General features: G+C 35.3%; 1 protein-coding gene across 2 annotated transcripts in view; it reads left to right on the forward strand.

Annotated features, from left to right (window-relative positions):
- Positions 1-24,993, forward strand: part of EDIL3 (EGF like and discoidin domains 3) — a 389,979-nt gene that overhangs the window by 103,943 nt on the left and 261,043 nt on the right. For both annotated transcript variants that reach the window (XM_077866066.1, XM_077866069.1), the window contains exon 2: positions 15,638-15,766. In XM_077866066.1, the coding sequence (XP_077722192.1) occupies positions 15,638-15,766 (129 nt within the window). The remainder of the gene's footprint in view (positions 1-15,637; positions 15,767-24,993) is intronic.

Raw genomic sequence — 24,993 nt, forward strand, 5'->3', positions numbered from 1 at the left:
AGAGGAATTTCTTTTATAGTACTCCGGCTCTAGGGATTTGTCTAATTAGTAATTTATATATTAGGGAATCAATATATCATCTAGGAATCAATATATCAGCATACCATATTTTTGCAGCATGGTCTATTCCAGTATCTGACCTGCTAGCAAAGGCTTACCTTCACTTTCAGCTGTAGTAAGTATTGTCCACAGCAGGGAAAGTTTGTTCTAAGGGACATAGCTAGACATAGCTATGTTAACTGCAGACTAGAACCTAGAACTCTTCCCCTTTTAAGCAAAAAAGAGGCTCAGATATGGAAGCACTGGGAGGACTATACCAAAAGGCTAATAAAGTTTTCCAATGGATGAAAAGTAAGCAACATACAACAATACTGAATCATTGGCCAATAGTCAGAGAATGAAAAGGACTTGAAGAAGATGAAGAACTTGCAGAGGTGAGAGAAGGTGGAGGAAAATAGAGGCAAGGGAAACCATCCAAACATGCATAGTTTCTTGTTTCTGAAGCCATGCTACCTATGTGTAAATCTCACTTTGCCACTGTTATTCTATGTCCTTTGGTAAATTATACAACTTTAGTAAATTTACATTTTTTTTTCATATGTAAAATGAGTCTTATTAAGATCAGCAAAGTTTCTGATAGGAGTATTATAAGGATTAAATGAGATTAATATTCATAAAGCACTTAGTATAATGTTTGGCACATAGTTAAGTCACAAAAACATGTTAAACTAATATTACTATAAAATAATAAAATGTTCTAACAGTTCAACTAAGTGATGGAGTAGAATAATTCAAGAGTGTATGAAATTTGCGCAAGCAGGTAATTTGTGTTAGAGAAATTTTTTCAGAAACAGGGTGCATAATTTAAGTCCTATGAATAGTTGTGTCATCAAGATAGGTCTGCCACAAGGAAGCTATGTGGGGGGCTTGGGACATAGGGTTTCCCAATGGCTTATGTAGCTTGAAGCATGAAGCATCTAACCAAAATTATTCTAAACTGTGCTGATACCACCCATATTTGAGAGTCATTAGCAAAATTGCATAGACAGTAATTAAACCAATGAGAAAAGGGAAAGACAAATAAGGTCAGAACCTCATGAATAGCAGTGATATGCTGGGTTCCCAGCATTAGGCCAAATCAGATCCTTCTTTTAGGATCACGGCTGGTTTAGGGACTGAGAAGGAGCTGGTGGGTATTAAATTATCACAAAAACGAGCACAGGAGTGATACAGAGATCGAATCCTGGTAAGGACTCACAGTATGTGACCTAATGTGGGATGGAGACCATTGATAGAGTAGAGGCAATCGGTTTTTATTTTTAATGTGTTCAAGTTCTCTCAGTTGTCCCTTTCTGTGCTTAATGGCTTCCTTTTAACAAGTCACATTTCTGTTCGATAGGCCAGAAGAGTAACATAACCCAGCTTCCGAAGTATTTCCTTGCCTTTTCAGTATAAAAGCACTAATATTCTGAATGGCATTCTATTAAGGCGGCTGGAACTCCTAAAGAAAGGGCACTTTGCTTCCCTCCTTAAAATCAGGCTGTTCCCTATAAAGATGCAAATTGGAGTGCTAACAGCAAAAATTGGACACCTGTTGAAAACCAAGAAGATAGCATGAACACCCATAATTTCTGACTTCCACTGAGTTAATTGCTCAGCTGTCTACTTGTCAGGAACTTCTTTGCATTAGGAAAACACAATGGCCTTATAATCATTAAATCTGAATAAGATAGTCTATGTTTGTTAAAAAAATTAAAGAGCTAGTGTGTTCTCATGTTTATTAGTAAGCATGTCTATAGAAAGTGGCCTAAGTCATTTATGTTTCTGCTCCCTTGAACTGTTGTTGACTGTGAATAAAAAGATTTAAATTCTGAAAATTTATACATTATATGGAATTAGAGCATTCAGAAACTATAAAGTGTTGCTTTCATGTGAAAATTGCTATAAAAGGTGAATATGAAATCATTCACTTTATACAAAAATTAATCAAGATCTAAATCTGACTTTTAATATATGACTTCCATTCCATAAATTAGATAAGTGCTTCTTGGTTATTTTTAGTTAGAAGAGGATGGATGCATTTTAATTTTTTTTCTCTAGCCTCCAAATGGGTAAACATAATGCAGTCAGATTTAGTGCACAGTTTATAAACATGTTATGTAATGACATGATTGACTACTTTAAACATCTGGCAATAAATAGTTGGGGCTGTACTTAAAACTGAAAAATATTCCTTCAGCTTTTACGTGCTATAGTTTGAAACTGTCATTCTACTGCTGTCTTAAATTGTGAATCTTCAAACAAGGTTCTAAATAAAACACAATTAGACTTTACAATTTTTTTCTGTAATTTTAACATGACGTATCCTTTCTGTCTGAAAAAAAAAAAAGATAAAATGGGTTATCCAATGATTAACACAATGTCCTGTTCTTTCTTTGGGTACCCATGTTTCGTAAGAGATCAAGTTAGCCAACTTGTTTTTGACTGGTTTTCCTTGGAGGTTATTTTTGTACTGTGGCTGAGCAGCTTTACATTCAGAAAGTTGACAATTTAAGATCTAAATAAGAAGGAATGTGAAACTTCCCCAATTGGACATGGCACTAAATTTTATCTTCTTTGTATCACCTGATTGTTTTTATAGCCCGTGTGAGTTTGTATTCACGACAAGGATTGATGGGCTAAGTGTTACCATCATGATGTACTGTGTTATTTATATACAGCAGCAAAATTCTATCTTTTAGTCTGTCCTTTGCTGTCAACTGAAGAACTGAAATATTCTCTGAAAGAACATTTGACTGAGTTTATAATTTTTGCATAATTATAAATATATATATATAATCTTAGAGCATAAAATTCAATAAGCTATCTTGTGCATTTTTCAAAAAAATCAGAACCAGCCAGGTGTCACTCTTTTGCTCTGTTGACCGTCGCTACACCTGTCTGATGAAACAACATACCTGGATTGGCTCTCTACTTCTGTCACACATCCAGGTGTTGACCTCTATGCAGATATCGAGTTGGGTACTTGTCACCACTGTCAATTGTTTTCTTTCTTTTTTTTCTTTTAAGATTTTTATTTATTTATTCATGAGAGACACACAGAGAGAGAGAGAGAGAGAAAGAAAGAGAGGCAGAGACACAGGCAGAGGGAGAAGGAGGCTCCATGCAGGGAGCCCCACATGGGACTCGATCCTGGGTCTCCAGGGTCACAACGTAGGCTGAAGGCAGTGCTAAACCACTGAACCACCTGGGCTGCCCTCTTTTTTTTTTTAAGTTTTTATTTATTTATTTATGGGATATATAGAGAGAGGCAGAGACATAGGCAGAGGGAGAAGCAGGCTCCATGCAGGGAGCCTGACATGGGACTCGATCCTGGAACCCCAGGATCCCGCCCCAAGCCAAAGACAGATGCTCAACCGCTGAGCCACCCAGGCGTCCCCTGTCAATTGTTTTCAAACTCGGCTGAGCCCTCAGTGTTTCTTTCCGTCTTCTTTCTGTAGATGGCCCATTGGTCATGTTTTTTTCCACACTCCTTGCCTTTCTGAGTATTTCCTCTCTATTGTATCTTTAACCTCTTCTTTTTTGTAGCTGCTTCTCAGTAGCATCGAAATACTGTTAGGTCTCTGTCATTTTATTATTTTTTTTTAAGGGAGGATGGGTGGGGAAGGGCAGAAGGAGAGGGAGAAAGAATTTTAAGTCCCATGGAGCTGACATGGGGCTCTCACAACCCTGATATCATGACCTGAGCCAAAATCAAGGGTTAGATGCTTAATGGGCGGAGCCAACTAGTGCCCCTAAGTTTCTGTATTAAGTACATTTCCAACCTCTGCCTCTCACCTGTTTATATTTGGATAATAGTTTATTTGGATACTATGGACTTTTGCCAGAGGCAAAGGGAAGAGTATGTGAAAATGCAGGTAGACGAGCCTGATCTTTGGCACAGGGGAGAATTTTCTAAGTTGAAATGATTCTTTTTTTTTTTTAATTTTTATTTATTTATGATAGTCACACAGAGAGAGAGAGAGAGGCAGAGACACAGGCAGAGGGAGAAGCAGGCTCCATGCACTGGGAGCCCGACGTGGGATTCCATCCCGGGTCTCCAGGATCGCACCCCGGGCCAATGGCAGGCGCCAAACTGCTGCGCCACCCAGGGATCCTGAAATGATTCTGAACTTCAGAGAGTTTACAATGCTGAGTTTGCAAGCGTATATGGTTTCTAGACCACATATCCAAATGCTCTTCTCAGAATTTTTGTTTATATTCTCATGATATAAAAAAAAAAAAAATCAGCTCTGTGTTAATTTATCTCTCTAGTCCAAACCTTTCTCCCCAGGTTCCAATGCATAAAACCAAATTCTCACTGAGTATCTCCAAGTGCATGTCTGCAGGCATTTTAGTCCAAGCATTTCCAAAATGGATTCTATTACTTCCTTTTATCACCATCCCCAAACTTGCTTCTTAGACTGTAATTTCCATCAGAATGAAAGGCAGAACTTTTTGTTGAATTTTGGTAGGTGAGTTCATTTTTTAGCTTTCTTTCCTTTCAACCATATGGCCCATAAATTTTGTCTCTCAATAGAACTTTTGGAATCCACTTCTCTTCATTTCTGTGGTTAGTATTCTAATCCAAGCCAGCAATCCCTTGTGCCAGAGTAACATTTGCCACTTCCTAACTGATCTGCCACACTTACATTTTATCTTCTTGTAATCCATCCTCCACACTACAGGTAAGGTGAGTAATCTGAAGTCCAAATCATGTCAGCCCTCCTGCTTCGTATCCTAAGTGGCTATCCTTTCTGCTCAGGAATGCCCAGACTCCTTTTGAGACTCTTAAAGACACTGCATATCCTGTCCACTTTATTTTCTTTAGCATTGACACTTTTTTTAAAATTTAAATTCAATTTGCCAACATTTAGTATAACACCCAGTGCTGATCACATCATGTGCCCTCCTTAATGCCTGTCACCCAGTTACCCTATCTCCCTAACTACCTCCCCTTCAGCAACCCTCCTTTTGTTTCTCAAAGTTAAGAGTCTCTTATGGTTTGTCTTCCTTTCTGATTTTTCCCCACTCAGTTTCCCCTTCTCCCCTTATGGTCCCTTTCACTATTTCTTGTATTCCACATATAAGTGAAACTATATAATTGTCTTTCTCCAACTGACTTACTTCATTCATCATAATACCCTCCAGTTCCATCCGCGTTGATGTAAATGATATATATGGTGTATATAGTTGATAGTATAAATGATATATATATCACATCATCTTTATCCATTCATCTGTCGAGGCTCCTTCCACAGTTTGGCTATTGTGGACATTGCTGCTATAAACATTGGGGTGCAGGTATCCCATTGTTTCACTACATCTCTATTTTGGAGTAAATATCCAGTAGTTCAATTGCTGGGTCATAAGGTAGCTCTATTTTTAACTTCTTGAGGAACCTCCATACTGTTTTCCAGAGTGGCTGCACCAGCATTGCAAAAGGGTTCCCTTTTCTCTACATCCTCGCCAGCATTTGTTATTTCCTGTCTTGCTAATTTTAACCATTCTCACTGGTATAAAGTGGTATCTCATTGTGGTTTTGATTTGTCTTTCCCTGATGACAAGTGATGTGGACCATTTTTTCGTGCGCCTTGTGTAATTCTTTTTTGGAGAAATGTCTTTTCATGTCTTCTGCCCATTTCTTGACTGAATGATACTAGCCCTTTTTCTGATAGGTCATTTGCAAATATCTTCTCCCATTCTGTAGGTTGTCTTTTAGTTTTATTGACTGTTTCCGTTGCTGTGCAGAAACTTTTTATCTTGATGAAATCGCAATAGTTCATTTTTGCTTTTGTTTCCCTTGTCTCTTGCCATTTCTGTGCACTCTTCTCTCCAGGTGAGGTGGGTTTCTTCCCGTTTTTCAAACACATACACTGGCTCTCCTACCTACATTTTCGCATGCTTTTCCTTCTGCTTCTAATCTGTTGTCCCATGTAGTTGCCTAGCTGGTTTCCACCAGCTCTCTGGTCTTGAATTAGACATGACGTGCTTTTGGGAAGGCTCCAGTGTCAGAATTCTGAGTTTAGTGCTCCCTTCTTGTGCTCTCTTCGCACCCATAGTTTTCTTTTTCATAGACCTAACATGCAGTTGTAACTACCAGTCAACTACTTGTGTCTTTTCTTAAACCCTGAGAACAAGTCATTGTCTATCAGAGCCCCCATAGTATGTACAGCAATGATAAATTTTAATGGAGCATAGATGGGCTTCAGGAAATATGAACTGAATGACTAGGTGGATATTCTTCAGAGGTAGAAACAGTATTGTCAGCAGACTTGAGAATTCTGCATGGTTGAATTCTCTGAATTTCTGTATGGTTGAATTCTCTAATTTCTGAAGTTTCAGCGAATTATTTGATAGGATTTCAATACATGTTAGTATTAAAAGTAGTATCTAGGCCAGCCTGGGTGTCTCAGTGGTTTAGCGCCACCTTTAGCCTAGGGTGTGATCCTGGAGACCTGGGATCAAGTCCCACGTCAGGCTCCGTGCATGGAGCCTGCTTCTCCCCTGCCTGTGTCTCTGCCTCTCTCTCTGTGTGTTGCTCATGAATGAATAAATAAATAAAATTAAAAAAATAAAAATTAAAAAAATAAAAATAGTATCTACTATCTATTTTTTATTTAAAAAATTGAAGGTAGTACCTATTCTAATTTTTTAACATACTGTGTACCTTCATTTTCAATTGCCAGTTATAGCTTCCTGCAAATAATTTTTTTTCATAATCATAGTAAACTAACAAAGGACTCTAGTTAAATATTTTTCTTCATTTGCTTTCCTCTCAATTGAAGGCAGAAAAGTAAAAACTTTCTTCCTTCTATCTTTCCTTCTTTCCGTTCTTTCTCCTTACTCATTTTATTTTTTTTTCTTCTTTAATAAATTAAAATCTTTAGATGAGTTCTCAAAAATGTGTAGGGCTGGGTTCCACCCTCAGTCATTCTGATTTAATTGGGCTGGGCATCAGGAATTTGAAAAGCTCCCCTGAGATTGCAATATACAGTGAAGTTTGAGAACCACTGGGTTAGATCATTTCTGATGTCCCTTTCAATTCTAAAAACTCTAGATTTTGTTATTTTAAGGGACTCTCTAGAGTGTTTTAAAACACAAAGTCTGCCCAGATTTTCTTTCAAAATATAGAGCTCCAAATAGTTTTGTCTTTTCATGCACTTAGTCTTGATTGAAGCTGTGTTAAAGGATGCAAAATTCACGTTGTCAATACTCAACAATTTTGCTAATTTTCTTTTAATTTTCTTCAGTATTCCCTTAGCATTTAAAACATTATCCACAAAGAAAAATGTCTTTTGAAATAGTGTGATAAACCACTGGCTATCAGCTGAGAGATAATGTGCTTTAAGTTAGCTTTAGTGTGGCTCTGAGTCTAGGACATTCCTTCGTTTAGTCATTAGATTTGTGTCTTCCATAGCTGAATATGGTCCTTTTGGGGCCCTGTGGCCACCAGGGCATAGAATTAGATTGTCTTTTATTGCAAGTATGTCCAGTGATTTTCCAGTAAAATGGCCGATCCTAGCGATGCAGATAAACTTATTCTTATTGGCATTTTTATCTTATTTCCTTCTCTCCTAATTGAAGTAATGGTCTGAAATATTGATTAGAATTTATATATAAAGTACATATGAAGCTAACAATCAGATCAAACTTTTTTAACTGTTTTTTTTTTTGAGATCTAAACTGACTGCACTCATAAGCTTTAGTTTACAAAAGAAGGCTTTAAAATAAAAATCTGTGCATCAAACTCATTAGAACATACAACAAATAAAATTTCAATATTCAACACAAATGGTCTTTCCAGAAGCCCTAAAGTAAATTGAGAAGCCTATTGTTGATTCAAAAAGTGACATTTATTTTGTTGTGCATAATTTTACCGGCAGTAAGTCATAAGGGTACTAACATTTTCTGTTTTACCAGGTTGAGTATGCATATTTTCATGAAATATATTTCATTTTAACTAGAGTTATTGCTAACTTGTGTACTGCAATTGGCTCATTTTGCCAAGTACTCTATTTACAGACTTGTTAAAAATTCTAATTTGTGCAGTTGAAGACAAAAGCTTTTATTTTCTTCCAGTTTGTAAATAAAATGGTAGGAGGGCAATAAACTGAAGATGAGGTTGTAATACACAGACCTGCATTGTCATAGTTGTGAAGCACGATTTTAAATGGTCACTGTGTTTTGTTTTCCCGCATATCAGTATGTATGGCAATATCTTTCACATTTAGTGTGGGGAAATACTGAATAAATTAAATATTTTGTGTTGGTTAAGTAACATGTTTGAGTAATATGTTACCTTTTTTGTTGTTGTTTTTAATTTTATACCTGTATGCAGATTTTTTTCAGAAATGGAAAAAGCATTGTTAAAGGAACATAAAAAATGGAGAAGCTTGCATTCCTCCAAATAAATTATCGGTATATTTATATTACCATGTAAATACATGAATACATTAGCAGTACTCTGTAGACATATTAATATGTAAAAAAGATCAATATACACATAGATAAGAACATTAGCATGTAAATACAATAATATATTTTCAGTAGATGTTTGATAAGTATTAAGAATAGGCCTGGTGGAAATGCCCTTGATTATTATGAGGACAGTCAAATAAGGGGCTTTAAATTATAAATTGGTTGCTACTAACATTGTGTTGCTGACAAAAAACATTCAGTGACATTTTGTTACCATGTCCCAAATGCATTGGCCCCCTTTCCATTTCTTAAATTCATTACTCTTGCCTATCAGTAGGGCCGTACATTTGCTATTCTCCTGCCTAAAAAACTCTTCCTTAGATTGTAACATGACTGGCACTGTTCATCTTTAGTTTTCAATTCCAGTGACACCTCCTCAGAGAAGCATCTCTGGACTGTACATTTAAGTAACCAGTTCTTTTTACTGCCTTTCTCACTAGCCTGTTATCCTGCACACACACCCCCCCACCACCACTCCTATGGCTTTTATTATAGTGACCAATACCTTGCTTACTAGTTAGTTTTTCATTCTGCATCCCCTCCACTATAAGATAAATTCTAAGAGTGCTGGAACTTGATGTGTCTTCATCTAGGCTGTAGTCCTAGCCTCAACTGTGTTTCCTGGAGTGTCAATACATGATGAATGACTCAGTGATTCTCTGATCTGTGAACTGGAGAAGGGCACTAATGTATAAAGAAAACAGAATGCATAAATCATCTGAGAGTTTAAACATTGATGAGGAAAATTAGCTATTCTTTTCACCTGATTCCCAGTGTAGGGCCAACATAGGATTTTATCCTTTCCTTGGCATTAGAAATCGCGTAGCTCATATACTGAGCTCACAGGAAAAACAACCACAATTAAAAAGAGATTTTAGATTTTTAGAAGGTTTTACATTGTCTTCTGCAGTGCTACATGATGTATTATAGATGCCTGTACACTTTGCTATCTAGGCTAAATGATCATGGATTGCAAATTAATAATGAGATGAAATAAGACAATCCTTGAATCACCTTGAATAGGTGACTGGCAACAGGTGGTGGGCCAGTGAAAAGAATGAGGTGGACTTTGGACTCAGACAGGATGATCCCAGTCCAAGCAGAACCCTGGAGAGTGGGTGAAAGACCAGGCAAACAGGAAGTTAAATTTAGTCTGCAATGATTTCTTGCCCCTGGGAAAAATAATTGCTTCATTCTTTTGCCAAAAGGCAAATCGGCATCAGCTTAATTTGCCTGAGTCTGCCATAAACTGCAGATGGAATCATAAAACATAGTTAGATTCAAATTAAACACATCTGTCCTAATCTAAAGCAGGTGAGGCCAGCCAGCCAAGAAGCATCAAGCTAGAACGCTGCACACAGATTACAATATGCAGAGGTATATTTTAGGAGCCTGCTGACAGTGGAATAAAGAACCATGAAATCGTGTATTGTCCTATTTTCCCACATTGAGCCTGTCTTCTTGTATTGGTTGCCATCTTAGTTTTTTTTTTTTTTTTTTTTTTTGCCATCTTAGTTTTAAAGGACTCTACCAACACATCCATCGGGAAATAAACAAACAGACAAAAAGCACTGATTTGAAGTCCAGGAATCTATTGCATTTTAATCAGGATTCTTACCTGAGCTGATGCTTTCTCAGGTTAATTGAAATGACAGAGAATCAGAAGTCCCTACAGTGCATTTTAATTAGACTTGAAATTCCAGCTAGAGGATTTGCTTCTACTTAAAGCGTCAGGCTTCATCTGTACAACCCATTGAGATAATGGGTAAGTAGAGAAAACAGCAGGCTCAGATATGATGGTTTAGACCAAGATAACAATGTAACTGATCCTAACCAGGACAGTTGTGAGACTGAGAAGATTGTGGCACCTGTGGAAGTGCACTGCTGTAGTACCCCCAAACCCCTTCAAGAAAATAAGCAGTCTAGCTGCAAGGAATGTAGTTAGCCTCCAGAGACCTTCTGCAGCACTTCCAGGATCCCCCTGGAGCTTTATAGCCTCACTATGCCTGCAGCCAGTGACTGAACATGGCAAACATACCAGTATCTGGTCATTTATGCCCTTGGAGGATGTCTCGAAAGAGTAAACTTTCCTTTCTGGTGGATTGGCTAAGACTTCATCAAGTTTGTATTACAAACTGAGGCTTACTTGCTCTATTCTCCTTCTTTCCCACCCCACCTCCTCTTTCTTTTCACAAGTGTCAGATCTGCATCACAGGATGAAGGATTTCTCCACCCATTACTGCTTCCTCCTCATTTACTGTTCATAGACATTACTTCTTCATAAATTTGTTGCACTCTTAACTTTATCTTAACATTTACTTCATGGAGAACCCATGTGACACAGAGATACATTTCATAATTAGATGTGGAAAAGCAGACTTAAAGCACAGTCTGTGATAATCCTAATTATGTTTGATGGGGTTCTGTCTTCCACCCTCTACTTTATCCAATGCAAAAATTTTATTTTCTTCTATACTGTCCATCTAACACTGGTACATGTTGGGACATACTAGAGCCTAAGTGAATAACTGAGTATTTATACTGAAGTGGAAAGGCCTAGCACTATTTTCCTTTTTTTTTTCTCTTTCAGAGACTCTTCCTTCCTTATTTTTCCTCTTTTATTTTTGTTATGCCCAAGGACCTCTCCTTTTCTCTAATTTTCTCTCTACTCCCTCCCACCCTCCTCTTCCTTCCTTTAAAGACTCACTGAAATATAGTATTCACATCCATACCTAGCAATCCATGTTATACCAAAGTCTTTCTATTTCCATATCTGTGTGTTCAGTAGCTTTATGGGACACTTTCATTTTGGATGTCCCACAGACTTTTCAAACACAACAATTCCTTTAAAATTAAATCCATTATATTTCCTTGTGAAAGATGACTACTCAGTCACAGAGACAGGAGCTCTAGACATCAACCCAGATATCTTGCTCTCCCTCAACTCCCACATCAATTTGGTCATAGAAGTATCTTGATTCTACTATGTACATTTTGGTCAAATCTATTACCTCTTTTCTACCTTTCATAAAGACATTGAGTAAATATCAAAAGTGGGGATAACATATAAGATGAATTTTCACAACTGTGCAATTGGTATTAGAAATAAGTAGACATAAGCAAAAAAAAAAAAAAAAGAACAAAATGTTCAAGGACGAGAGAGAATGAACAAGTCAGCTAAACAGCAGCTGGTGTCTACAAGATGTGGTGAGAGGTGAACATACCCTGTCTTATTTTGACCTCAGAAGCATCATATGACTGGCATACACACCTGATAGAAAACCAATTAGATTAAGTATTATCACCTAGAAAGGGCAGCACACGTACCAAGAAAGTTTTCACAGGACATCAAAATTTCCCATCCTGATGGAATAATTTAAAGGACCAGGCATTCCAGCTTTGTGTGGTCTCTGATTTATCAGGACTATAAGCTCACATCAGTTAATAAACGATGCAGGAACTTGGTTATAGGAGTAAAAAGGATAAGAATGAAAGGTAATTGATTTTGGATAAATGTATCAATGTAGTCCGTATGCTTGAGAACCTCTGGGATATCACCCCTGCCTTGCCTTTCTCCTGGAGTGTAAATAAATGGATATGAATATCTACAATGTGTCTTGATCTGTTGACTTCGCTGCAACAACAGATCCTGGTCTAGGGAGTAAAGAACTCCTCTTTTTGTAGTTCTAACAATACACAAAATAATGACTGATGTCTCATCAAAAAAATATTTGGATGTTAATATCTATCTTCATGCAATGTACAGGTTTAGTAGGCTAGTCTGGCAGTAGAAAGCTATGTTACTTTGTTGATATCTAAGGTAGAGAGGGATGGTATTACATTCAAAACTGATTATCGCTTCTTTCTAGAAAATCTCAATAGTAATTGCTTTGCTTCTAGATTCATTATCTGGGGGAAAGAGCAGTAGTGATTTGGGGGGACTTTCATTTCTTGTTTTATTACCTAGTATTTATTAGCTGAATCAGAATTGAATGGTGCCTTCATGGCTTTCTCTGTTCATAGCAGTCTCTGAAAAGAGTTAAGAAAATCAGTTTTTGAAGGGACTAGACTACTTCAAAAGAGATTAACGCTTAGTCCTTTTGCCCTCAGCCTTGACTCTTCCATTTGATCCAATACAATGCTGCCTCAATTATCATCCCCAAAACACGAATGTGATCATATACTTTATCATGCTTAAAGTCCTTTTATGATTTTTCTGTGCTTAAAGATAAACTTCAGATTTTTGGCACAGCATACACAGGCTCTTTATTTATATGGCCATGCTACTTTCTGAGCTCCTTTCTCTCTGTTTCTCACATTTATGCTCTAATTATAGTGGCCTGCTTGAAGTTCCTAGAATGCACCGTGATCTTTTTCCTTTGTATATGCTGTTCTCTTTGCCTAGAATATTTAATAGATATCCCCTCATCTACTGTATCACCTGACAACACTGAATCCTTTTAGAAGTCTTTGTTGATCCTAAATTTTGGATCATGTATACTAATTACAGCTTTTACTATGTGTGGTAATTGTTCATGCTTTTTTTATCTCGCATAGTAGGCCGTGCACTTCTTTATGGTAAAGACTATCTTTAGATCTGTATGCCCAGCACTGACTTCAGTACCTGCTATAAAATAGGTACTCAAGGAATGGGAGGATAGATGGACAAATGGATGGATGAGTGGAGGAATGACTGAGTGACTAGCAAGCTAGATATATACAGAGATGGAAAATCTATTGAAATGTATCTCTATTGGTCAACAGCCTCCCCATTCAAATGTAGTCTATAAAGTGCTGCAAGGATATTCATCTTAAAATATAGATATGACCATGTCAAAACCTTAGAATACATGTTAAAAACATTCATTGGCTCTTCATCTTATAAATTCTCTTGTTATTTTTTCATCTTTACTAATATGAGATATTTATACTTTCGCAGCCATTCCTAACCAAATAATCTAGCCATACTAAATTCAATTATATTACCCAAACTTATTCATTCTCTCACTTATTCACTTATTTCATGACTCTAATAGCTATTTCAGTACTAATGTAGTATTTTTATCTATCCTATTAATATAGCTAATGACTTCCTTTAAAAATGTGACAAAATGTTAACCTCCACTTTTATTTTCCTAAAGTCCTAAGTTGCTAGTGTAGAACAGAGAGGCAATAATTCATGGGAAAGTTCCTATAAGGGAATAAAGTTCCCAAGAAATACAAAGTAGTAGAAAGTTGGGGCAGAGATGCTTTTGTAAATGTGAGAAGCCTCCTTCTCTTTTAATCTAGGCAGTGACACTTTCCCCTATAAAGAAAGCTCCCTTAAAAACTCTGTAGGCTTTTCTGAATCCGATTTATATCCTCTCTGTGCAATAAAACCACACCCATGACTTTGTCTGAAGCTTGCTTTTCACTCCAGACTTAATCAGTGCTACTTTGGGTGTGTCAAACTGTTCAGAGATATTACTTTTAGGACTTTTTGAAGCCCCTTTATTTAGCCTATAGAGTCTTTTAGGCTGTATTTGAATTATTTGAAATGTTTTCATGAGGGCCCTTCTAGCCATATTATTAATTTGGTATTTATGTTTCTGGTATTCATGCCTTTCTGACAAAACCCCAGAATTGATCTTTCAGCGATTTGAAAGGCTGGCATTGAGTGTTTTTTTTTGTTTGTTTGTTTTTGTTGTTGTTGTTGTTGTTGTTGTTGTTGTTGTTGTTTTTTGGGTTGTTGTTGCTTGGTTGGTTGGTTGGTTGGTTATATCAAATTCTGGTCTCTCTGTATTCCTTTACTTTCAAACTCATCAGTTCTTTATTTATCACATCTCTTTCTTGTAATACTTTATCAGTGCAACTGTTAAGAACCAATTGACACTTTAACATTCTGCCTGGAAATCTCATTACTCATTTATAACAGTCATTAGTTATATTTTCTGTCACGAAAGTTTTCTCAGGGGACAGCCTTACCAACTCCTTTTCTCTATGTAATATAGGATAGCCTCATGTTTTTCTTTTTTTTTTTTTTTTAAATTTTTATTTATTTATGATAGTCACACAGAGAGAGAGAGAGAGAGAGAGGCAGAGACACAGGCAGAGGGAGAAGCAGGCTCCATGCACCGGGAGCCTGACGTGGGATTTGATCCCGGGTCTCCAGGATCGCGCCCTGGGCCAAAGGCAGGCGCTAAACCGCTGCGCCACCCAGGGATCCCGCCTCATGTTTTTCCAGCCTCCTATAGCCATCCTTTCCAGTACCATTCAAGGTTCCATCTACCATCCAGTACCAAAGCCAAGGCCACATATTATAGGTTTTTGTTAGGGCACAGCTTATTTCTCTGTGGCAGTTTCTTTCTTATTCCTCGATGTTTCTCTCACTTCTCTCAAGCAAGCTAGCCTGAATTTATTCTCATGGCCCTGACAGTGTTCCAAGTAGAAATATTCAAGTGAGGGGCTCCTCGGTGGCTCAGCGGTTGAGCGTTTGCCTTTGGCCTAGGGCGTGACCCCGGGGTCCTGGGATCGAGTCCCGTATCAGGCTCCCTGCATGGAGCCTGCTTCTCCCTCTATGTCTCTGCCTCTCTCTTTCTGTTTCTTATGAATAAATAAAATTTAAATTAAAAAAAAAGAAATATTCAAGTGCTTTTATACACTTATGCTGGCTACAAGTCTGCTAACATCCTGTTGGTCAAAGCAAGTCACATGGGCAAGCCCAGATTCTAGGGATCCAGAAATAAAGCCCACCCCTTTAGTAAGAGAATTTACAGAGTTAAACGTGTGAGTTTAGAAAGCTTTTTTATTGTAGTAATTAATAAATCAGTCTACCAGATATATTTCAGTTAGTCTTTAACAAATCAGGCATATTTCATTTATATGCAATGAAAGAACCCCAAACTAAGTTAATGACTTTTAGTATGTTATTCAGTAAGCAATATATGAATTAGAAAATTTAATTTTATGTTATATATCATTTCTCTTATAAAAGCACATGGTTTCAAATGGGTCTTGCATACCTTATTTATAAATCTAAGCAGTATGATGGCTTTACCAAAGGAAGATGGAGTATGAAATAGTGCATTTTGATGCCTAAGACAAATGAAAATTCATTATCTATTTCTTTATTTCTCAGGTGATATCTGTGATCCCAATCCATGTGAAAATGGAGGTGTTTGTTTGTCAGGATTGTCTGACAATTCCTTTTCCTGCGAATGTCCAGATGGCTTCACAGATCCCAACTGTTCTAGTGTTGTGGAGGTTGGTAAGTGCAAGATTTAAGCATTTCAGTTGTTATTCTCTTTGTATGCATGAGTGACTGACAAATTTGGTGTGGTGAGGTATGGGTATTCTGTATAAGATTTCTGTATACTGTGAATCAATTTACCCCTCTGTAGTACTCTCAATTTTATAATATCTATTTTATAATTAAATTATATTTGCATTAGTGGTATTCCCAAATAATTTTAAAATGTTTTAGTGAATAACACTATACTTCAAAGTTACTACAAGTATTACTTGAATATAATACATTTTTATCTCTCTAATATTGATATACATTTAAAATTTCATTCTTACTTAAAAATAAGTCCCTAGTCAATTTATTTAAATTAGCCACTCTAAATAATATAGAACTTATTTTAGTGACTGATAATACCAGTATTTTGTAGCTCTTTTAACCATTACTTTTCTAAGACTATAAATAAATTAAAGATGATGTTTCAGAGTCTGTGCTGTTCTTCAGAGTCTTCTCAAAAACTTTGCAAATATTGATTAGTCATTGATCATGTTTCAAATTTTCTTTCATCTGTGGAGTACTTCATTGGCATATGTAGTTATGGATTCAGGGTAACTTCATAATTTCCAAATTGTTTCCATTAAGGATATGGCCGTACTTCAAATAATTTAGCACTGTTTTAACTTGTATAGAGATTTTTCTCTCTGACTAAAGGTAATACCATGATTAAATTTGAAAAAATTTCTATATTTGTTTCATATCAGTGCCAAGAAAAATAAAAAGTAGACTATATCTATCTGTTCAATATAGGAAAACTAAACATGTTTTGAGTTAAATTTTTGTCAACCAGCATAAACCTTGGAAACCTCAGAGGTTTTGATGGCTTTTGAAAAACAGTTTTGAAGAAGAGAACTATAGTAAGGGATCAGTTTGAGTTATGCATCATTGTACCTAATACAACTAACCTAGTACCTTTATGCATAATAGAAGCACAACAACTATTGAATGAATGAAAGAAAGAATAATTAAAACTATTAACTTACCATTTTTGACCACTAGTTATTGGATTTTAGTGTGTTCTATTTGTTAAATGTGTTTTCTCATATTTTTAAATGACATTAGTATGAATGTATTACATCTGAAACAATTATATTATTACAGAAAGTTACCTTGTTCATTTAATCCATTTCAAATATAATTCTCTTCTAAGGCTTTTATTAACTCACTGCTAGTGTAGGGTGTTTGATACAGTGCCACTGAAATAAAACTTTTTTAGCCACTTTGACCCAGTCTCCAAATATGTACAGTGAGTTTCAGAGTTTAATATGAGAACCATATTCTCAGGAAAGTCTATATCTCTGGAGAAAATTATAGTCGTAAATATTGCTAACAGGAAGAGATGAATAGAATAAAACTTTAGTGTTATATTTAAGCCCGCTAACCCCAAACTGACAGTGCCTTACATTTGTAGTATATAATGTTTTTGTTGCTATTTTCTAAGAGCCAAATCTGGAATCAAAGAGGCAAATGTCTTTAAATAATTTAGAAATCAGTATCTTCATAGATTTTTTAAGTAAATACTTGAATTCTTTGGTGCATATTTTTAAATTAATTCAATTTTTATCATTTTATCAGAGGAATAAGACTAGGGCAACAACACTTTAAATATACTGCCATATTCTATGTAGTTCAGTGAGACTGGAGAATCACATGATCATAGAATTAAGTTTTCCTCATATTCATTATTATATATTATATCTGAATATGATATTCAGAAATAATGCAGTTATAGTATTTTATCTTAAGTTCTATTTTTTAGTGTGTGTTTTAAGCAACCACATTCTTCCATGGTATATATTCTTATAAGAAATATGTCCATATCTTGGAAGAAATATATCCATTTTTATTTGCTTTGTTATTTGCATAGCATATTAGTTACACCAATTCTAATTTAATATCTTGGTTTTATAACATTAAAATAATAGAAAACAAATGCCCTCAAAGTTTTAAAAATATCCATAGTTTCTTGAATGCAAGTTTGCTATATTGTGATATTATATAATATATACATATATTATATATTATATAATATATTGCTATATTGTGTATTATAATTTTTTAAGTGAGAAAATACGGGGAAATCAAACAATCTAGGTTAGATACCTCTTAGGACATACATATATTACCTTACTTACCTTTCTACTACTTCTTTCTCAACTTTCATGTAATAAGGGAGTACTGAATATTTATTAAATACAAACATTTGGTAGCAATGCTTTTATTTTTTTTATTTAAAAATTTTTTAGTAGCAATGCTTTTTTTAAAGATTTTATTTATTTATTCATGAGAGACACACAGAGAGAGGCAGAGACACAGGCAGAGGGAGAAGCAGGCTCCCTTCAGGGAGCCAATGTGGGACTCGATCCCAGATCCTGGGATCATGTCCTGAGCCAAAGGCAGACACTCAACCGCTGAGCCACCCAGGTATCCCAGTAGCAATGCTTTTAATATCTAGCCTACCTGAGTTTCTTTTTTCATATTTTTAAGACTACTTATTGGGACAAAATATATGAAACATTAGATCATTTAAAACCATCCTGCATTTTTAGTTTGAAAAAGTATACTCCTTTGGTGGGACATTTCTGTTGTTTTTTCCTAACCTTTAGGTAGCACCAGTTCAGAAAGCATAAAGTGTATTAGTATTTTATACACTCTCCCACTAAGAAAAGCTATAGGTGTTTTAATGTAATATCTTAAAAGATAGAAGATTTTAGTTGTTGCCATCGATGTATTTTTACTTACACATTAATCTCCTCAAAGATGGAGATGTGGCCAAGCTTTCTTCTAACCTTTAAGCTATATAAGTTTTGTGATTATATGAATTCTAAATCTCTTATTCTTACTTTCCAAAAGAAAAAATATCTTTTCTATATTTTCTTAGAAAAAGTTTGGTTTTGATCTTAATTCTAAAAATTATTTTTATTCTGTTCACTCTACAATCAGATAATCTCTTCTTTGTAGTACATCTAGGAAAAAGAATTTCAAATATGTACTATTCTTAGAGATAAAAATCACTTTTTGATTTTACCTCAAACCTCATCACTTTTAGTAACTTTGTTTTAAGTTCTTGATGCTACTTTTTTCAAAAAGATCCTCACCCAATTTTGTACTTTTATTTTTCCCTCCCAAAGCATCTAGTGACAGATAAGCACAAAACTCTTTCTCGCATTTGCAATCAATCCTCGTATCACCTACATTGCCATATTATGTGTGAAAGCTTGGAGAAATTGATGTGCTCAGGTTTGTGAACTTCATTCACTAGACAACATTATTTTTCTTAGATATAATTCTTGATCTGTCTCTATACTCTAATATCCATCATTTACCCATCTCTCTTTCTTTCCTACACACATCTCTCTATTCAGACATACTTCCACACTTCAATGTTCTCAGCCTCTTAGAGTTATTATAACTCACTTCTTAGGACTACAAAAGGCATTAGGAAAATATCTCCTTGATTAAAGGAAAGGGAAAAAGAATCTACTGCATATCCTCCAATTTGAAGACATCAGCCAGATTAACCAATGTTTGCACAGATGTTCACTACATGCTATCTTTTTTTCTCCAGGGAACTTATAGACAGACCACTGTGTGGTTAAGCCCCAAATTTCTTTCCACCTGCTCACATTCCTGGATGGCACTGGGTAATTTGGAGCCAAATGTTGACACATTTATTTCATACAGAAATTGCTATTACCAGTGAATATTGTAGAGTTTGTTAAAAATTTGGAAATTATTAGATTATCTAAATTACATGGCATAATTCCCCTCTGTGTGCTATCAGATTAATACAATAAAATAATAGCAATTACAAGCTTTTACAACTCAAATATATAGTATATTAATGTAATCAAAGAGAACAAAATAAGTGATTGACTTTAAAAAAAATCTTAGTTTTCATGTATTTTTATATATCTATTGAGTACTTGCTAAGTAATAGTTACATATCTGGTGGAATGTAATGGTAAACAAATTTACAGAAATTATTGTCTAGCTAGGAAAGCAGATAAATAAATAGATGAATATGGTGGGTGGTGTGATAGCTGAAGCATATGGAGTCATAAGAATATATAGCAGGTGTCTTATCTTAAGCTAGATGTCAGGGAATGTATGCTTACCTGAAAAAGTAATATTCTCACGTGATTATAAAAATTAATTCCAATCTAGAAAGATGAAAGATAAAAGTATTTGGACAGAAGAAATAATATTTAGAAAAGATCAGAGATAGGGGTATCCCTGGGTGGCTCGGCGGTTTGGTGCCTGCCTTTGGCCCAGAGTGTGATCCTGGAGTCCCGGGATCGAGTCCCATGTCGGGCTTCCGGCATGGAGTCTGCTTCTCCCTCTGCCTGTGTCTCTGCCTCTCTCTCTCTCTCTCTCTCTCTCTCTCTGTGTCTATCATGAATTAATAAATAAAATCTTTAAAAAAAATAAACTTAAGAAAAGATCAGAGATAAAAATCCTTCCATGAGCTGCATGAAACTCAATGTGGCTGGAGTTTAAAAGGAAGACACATAGTGGCCCAATGCATCTGGAGGAGATAGTGGTGACAGATTCTGCCTGATGTTTTAAGGAATATGGACTTTATACTAAGAGACATGCAGAGGAGTTGTACTTTTAGAAGATCATTGTCATTACAATATGACAACATGGGAAAAAAAGGAACACAGTAAGGCAGGGGAACAATTTGAAGTCTCCTGCAGAAACCAGGTGAGACATGGTGATTTGGCTTGGACAACAAAGGGAATGGAAAAGAGATAACCTATAATTATTCAAAGGATACAATAGTGACTTTAGATATTTAGATATATTGTACACCAATAGTATACAATTGGTGACTGTTGGGATTACTGAGTAAAAGGAGTGTGGAGAAAGAGAGGAGTAAATGAGTTGAGTATTTCACATATTGAATTGGAGGAATTTGCTAGGTATTAATTAAGAAACCAGGCTTAGATTTGTAGGTTATAATTATATAGATAGTTACTGATATTTAGGGAATGTATATAAATCAGCCCACAAGCAGAATTTTTATTTATTTTTATTTTTTTTAAGATTTTATTTATTTATTAATGAGAGACACAGAGAGAGAGAGGCAGAGAAACAGGCAGAGACAGAAGCAGGATCCATGCAGAAAGCCCGATCTGGGACTCGATCCTGGGTCTCTAGGATCAGGCCCTGGGCTGAAGGTGGCGCTAAACTGCTGAGCCACCCAGGCTGCCCACAAGCAGAATTTTTAAAAGAAAACCAAGGAATGGAAACTGCGAAGAAGCTCATCAGTAATTAAGCAATAGGTAGAGAAAGTCAAACCTATAAAGGAGTCTGAGAAGGAATGGTCAGAAAGATAAAAGAGAAACCAGAAGAGCATTGCACCTCAAAAGTTAGGGGTAAATCACATTTCAAGGAATGTGTGATCAGCAGTATCAAATATGGTGGGGAAGTTGACCAAGATAAACATTTACATGGATTACATGTAGCTGATAGATAATAATGCAAACACCAGTTTTGCTGGAGTTGTGGAGAAAGAGCTAGATTGTGGCACATGGAAGATATAGATATAAGACCTTTCAAAAGTGGCTAGGAATACAGGGAAACTTCCTCAACTTGATAAAAAAAAATCTATTAAAAATAGTGATTTGAAGGGGCACATGCACCCCAATGTTTATAGCAGCAATCTTCATAATAACCAAAATATGGAAAGAGCCCAGATGTCCATCAACAGATGAATGGATAACAAAGATATAGTATCTGTATATGTATGTACACACACACACACATACACACACAATGGAGTATTACTCAGCCATTAAAAAGAATGAAATCTTGCCATTTGCAATGATGTGGCTGGAATTAGAGGGTATAACATTGTACTGGAATTACTAGCCAATGTAATAAGTCAAGGAAAGAAAATAAAGTATACATTTTGGGAAGGAAAAATAAAACTTCATTTTCCTGGATGATATGATCATCTATGTAGATAGAAATCTTAAAGAATCAACCAGAAAAATTCTGGAGTTAATAAGCAATTATAACAGGATTTACAATGCAAGGTTAATCTATATACATGTCAATCATTTTTCTATAAACCTGTAATAAACAAGTGGAATTTGACATTAAAAACAGTAGTCAGAGCACAGAGGATTGTAGGGCAGTGAAAATACTCTACATGATATTATAATGATGAATACATGTCGTTATACATTTACCTGAATCCATCCAATACACAATACCAAGAGTGAACCCTGCTGCAAACTGTGGGCTTTGGATAATTATGATGTATAAATGTAGGTTCATCAATTGTAATAAATGCACCATTCTGGTGAGGAATTTTAATAATGGGGAGACATTATGCATATGTGGGGGTCAGGAACTATATGGGAAAGCACTGTAATTTTCCCTCTTGTGCTGTGAACTTAAAACTGCACCCCAAAATTGTCTTTAATTAAAAAAACAGCTATAACATTCAACCATTTTTTTAAATTTGTTTATCCATCAAATATTTATTGAATATATACTCTATGCCAGACACTATTCTTGGCACTAAGGATATAACCCCTGAAAAATAGGCTTTGCCTGTATAGATATCCTAATTAAATGGGTAATTAGAGAGTAAACCATCATGCTTATCACGGTAAGTTCTATAAAGAAAAAGACACTATGAGGGAGAATAAGAGGAGGTATATTTTTAGGAAGGATTATTAGAAAAGACCAAGAAGTTGGTTGGTGTTTGAACAGAGAGTGGAACTGAGGCAAATTCATTACGTCAGTATAGGGAGAGAGGATGTAACTTGAAAGAGGAGTTTGAACCAAGAGAAGTTTTTCCTTTAAGATGCAATTGTAATGTCATTATGATTCAGAAATATGCCATAAAATTTAAGCTTGTGTTTTACTAAGAATAAGCTATACTAGATGACTCATATTAATATTTCAGTAATATCTGGGTGCATTTAATCTTTTAAAACTATCAGTCTGAAACCAAAGGACATAAACATTGGCATTTGGTAGTAATTTAAAATCCATTGTCACTTTTAGAAAAAAATTCCGGGTACTTGTGTGATGAGAGTAGTTCAATATAGGGTAGCTAAGGCAGTGGATTATGTCATTTGTAATTCTTCCTTTTTATCCTCTCGTAGTGGCATTGGCTTCTGACCAGGTTTTCTCATTTAGAAAAATTAATAAACATAAAGGTGCTTCATCCTGTTCTGTCTTCTCCTGTCCTCTTCTATCATATTCTATTCAAACTTATTTCCTTTGGTAATTGGTATTCCTTTTCCAACGTGAATGCAGGTTCTTTTAAATTTGTGGCCCTCAGATCTCATCACTGATAATTTGTCCTCCTACTTCCATTTTGTTATAAGACATTGGTTACATTTATGCCAGAAACATAAAGTCTCATGATTAAAAAAAAAAAAATAACAGTTTGCACTGTGTATCTTACCCCATGAATAGCTGTATTCATGTTTACCTTTTAGAAGGTGATCACTGTCAGAACATCAAGTAGCATAATAGAGGCTGACACTCTCTAAAAGACTCTTGTTAGTGATCATGAAATACCAGAATGTTAACAAGCTTTAAGTAGATCTCTTGGGTAGAGCAAGGCTATTTTTAGATTTCTAAACTTTGGTTGCAAAATGAGAGATTTGATAAATTTCAGGTAAATTATTTATATGTTAGATAAAATTATGAGTAGTTGTCAGATTTTCCCCCCTTAAGATTACTTCTTGGACTAAGGAAGGATATCTTATGATTGAATCCATATTTCTAGAAATTATCATAATGAGAGCTATTTTGCATAGACTAAAATAGTATCTCAAAAACTGCTAGCCATGGATGATTGCTAAGAAATTTCCCAGTCAACTAGACTCGGGATTTCATTTTCAGAGTTATATTCATTTAATTTTTCTGATAATAAGAAGGATTAATATGTGTTCCTGTAAACAAATAGAATTGTACAGTTAAGATGGCAGAGTTAATGATTTAAGGGTAAATTTTTGCCATTTATTTTGTATATACTACAGAAACTTAATTTTGTTTTACATATGTAAATATTTCTATAGCATACCTTATAAACAGTTCTCTTCTTAATTTTAAAATGTTTCTACTTTAAGATCACTTGGGTGGCTCAGTAGGTGAGCATCCAACTGTTGATGCCAGCTCAGGTCATGATCTTGGAATCCTGAGATGGAGCACAGCATTAGGCTCCATGCTCAGCAGAGAATCTACTTAAGGTTCTCTCTCTCTCCCTCTTCCCCACATACACTCTCTCAAAATAAATAATATTAAATAAATAAATAAATAAATAAATAAATAAATAAATAAATAAAATAATTCTACTTTTTTTGTTAATTATAATGATAGAATTTATTACCTTGCAATTTCAAGCCCTAATAATCATATAGTAACTTAAAAAAAAAACCCACAAAATAGAGAACATCAAAGAATCATAGTAAATGTCAAGTTACAGAACTCCTCTCTAGCCCAGAAGAATGATAAGAACCAATTTGTGGTAAAGGTTTTATTTATAAGAAAAGAAGTGTAAACTGTTAAAAGAAATACTGATATATACCATTTTAACCATCGTCTTTTTTCTTTCTGAGAGTATACCCTTTCTGCAGCTTGGGGTTAAATACTTTGGTGAATGAAGTGATAGTGTGCATCACTGTGCTTTTCTGCTTAACAAATTGTTACAAATTTAGTGGGTTTAAACAACCATTTATCTCTCAATTGAGAGTAAAGGTGTTTTGATTGTCTGGTACTGGGTAGTGGAACATGGTAAGGGAACATGAAAACTTGTCTCTACTAGATCAGGCTTCCTTATGTGGTGGTGGAAAGGAAAGAGCAGTTAGAAAGATCAGGCCAAAATTATAAGCACTTTTCCATTCCCAGTTTATGTCATTTTAGCTAACAACAGTTTTGGTAGAAGGACTGACCACGTCACATTGAAAAGGTTAAGATGCAAGAAGGGAAAAAAGAATTTGTGGGTGGTTTTACAGTCTACCATAAAATGTTAGTTGCTTTTCTTTTACTTTTTAATTTTTTAAAGTTAACAGTTTTTATTGGCAATGCAAAACATTAATGAACATGTAAATATGTTTGTAGATATGTATTTTTGTGTTACTATCTATGAAGGTAGATCTGTTTTTTTATAAGGGAGGAAAAAGTGAAAGCTCTCTTAAAAAGGGAAAAACTTGATCATTTTC

This window comes from Canis aureus, chromosome 2, assembly GCF_053574225.1.
Source record: "Canis aureus isolate CA01 chromosome 2, VMU_Caureus_v.1.0, whole genome shotgun sequence".
Taxonomy (NCBI): Eukaryota; Metazoa; Chordata; class Mammalia; order Carnivora; family Canidae; genus Canis; species Canis aureus.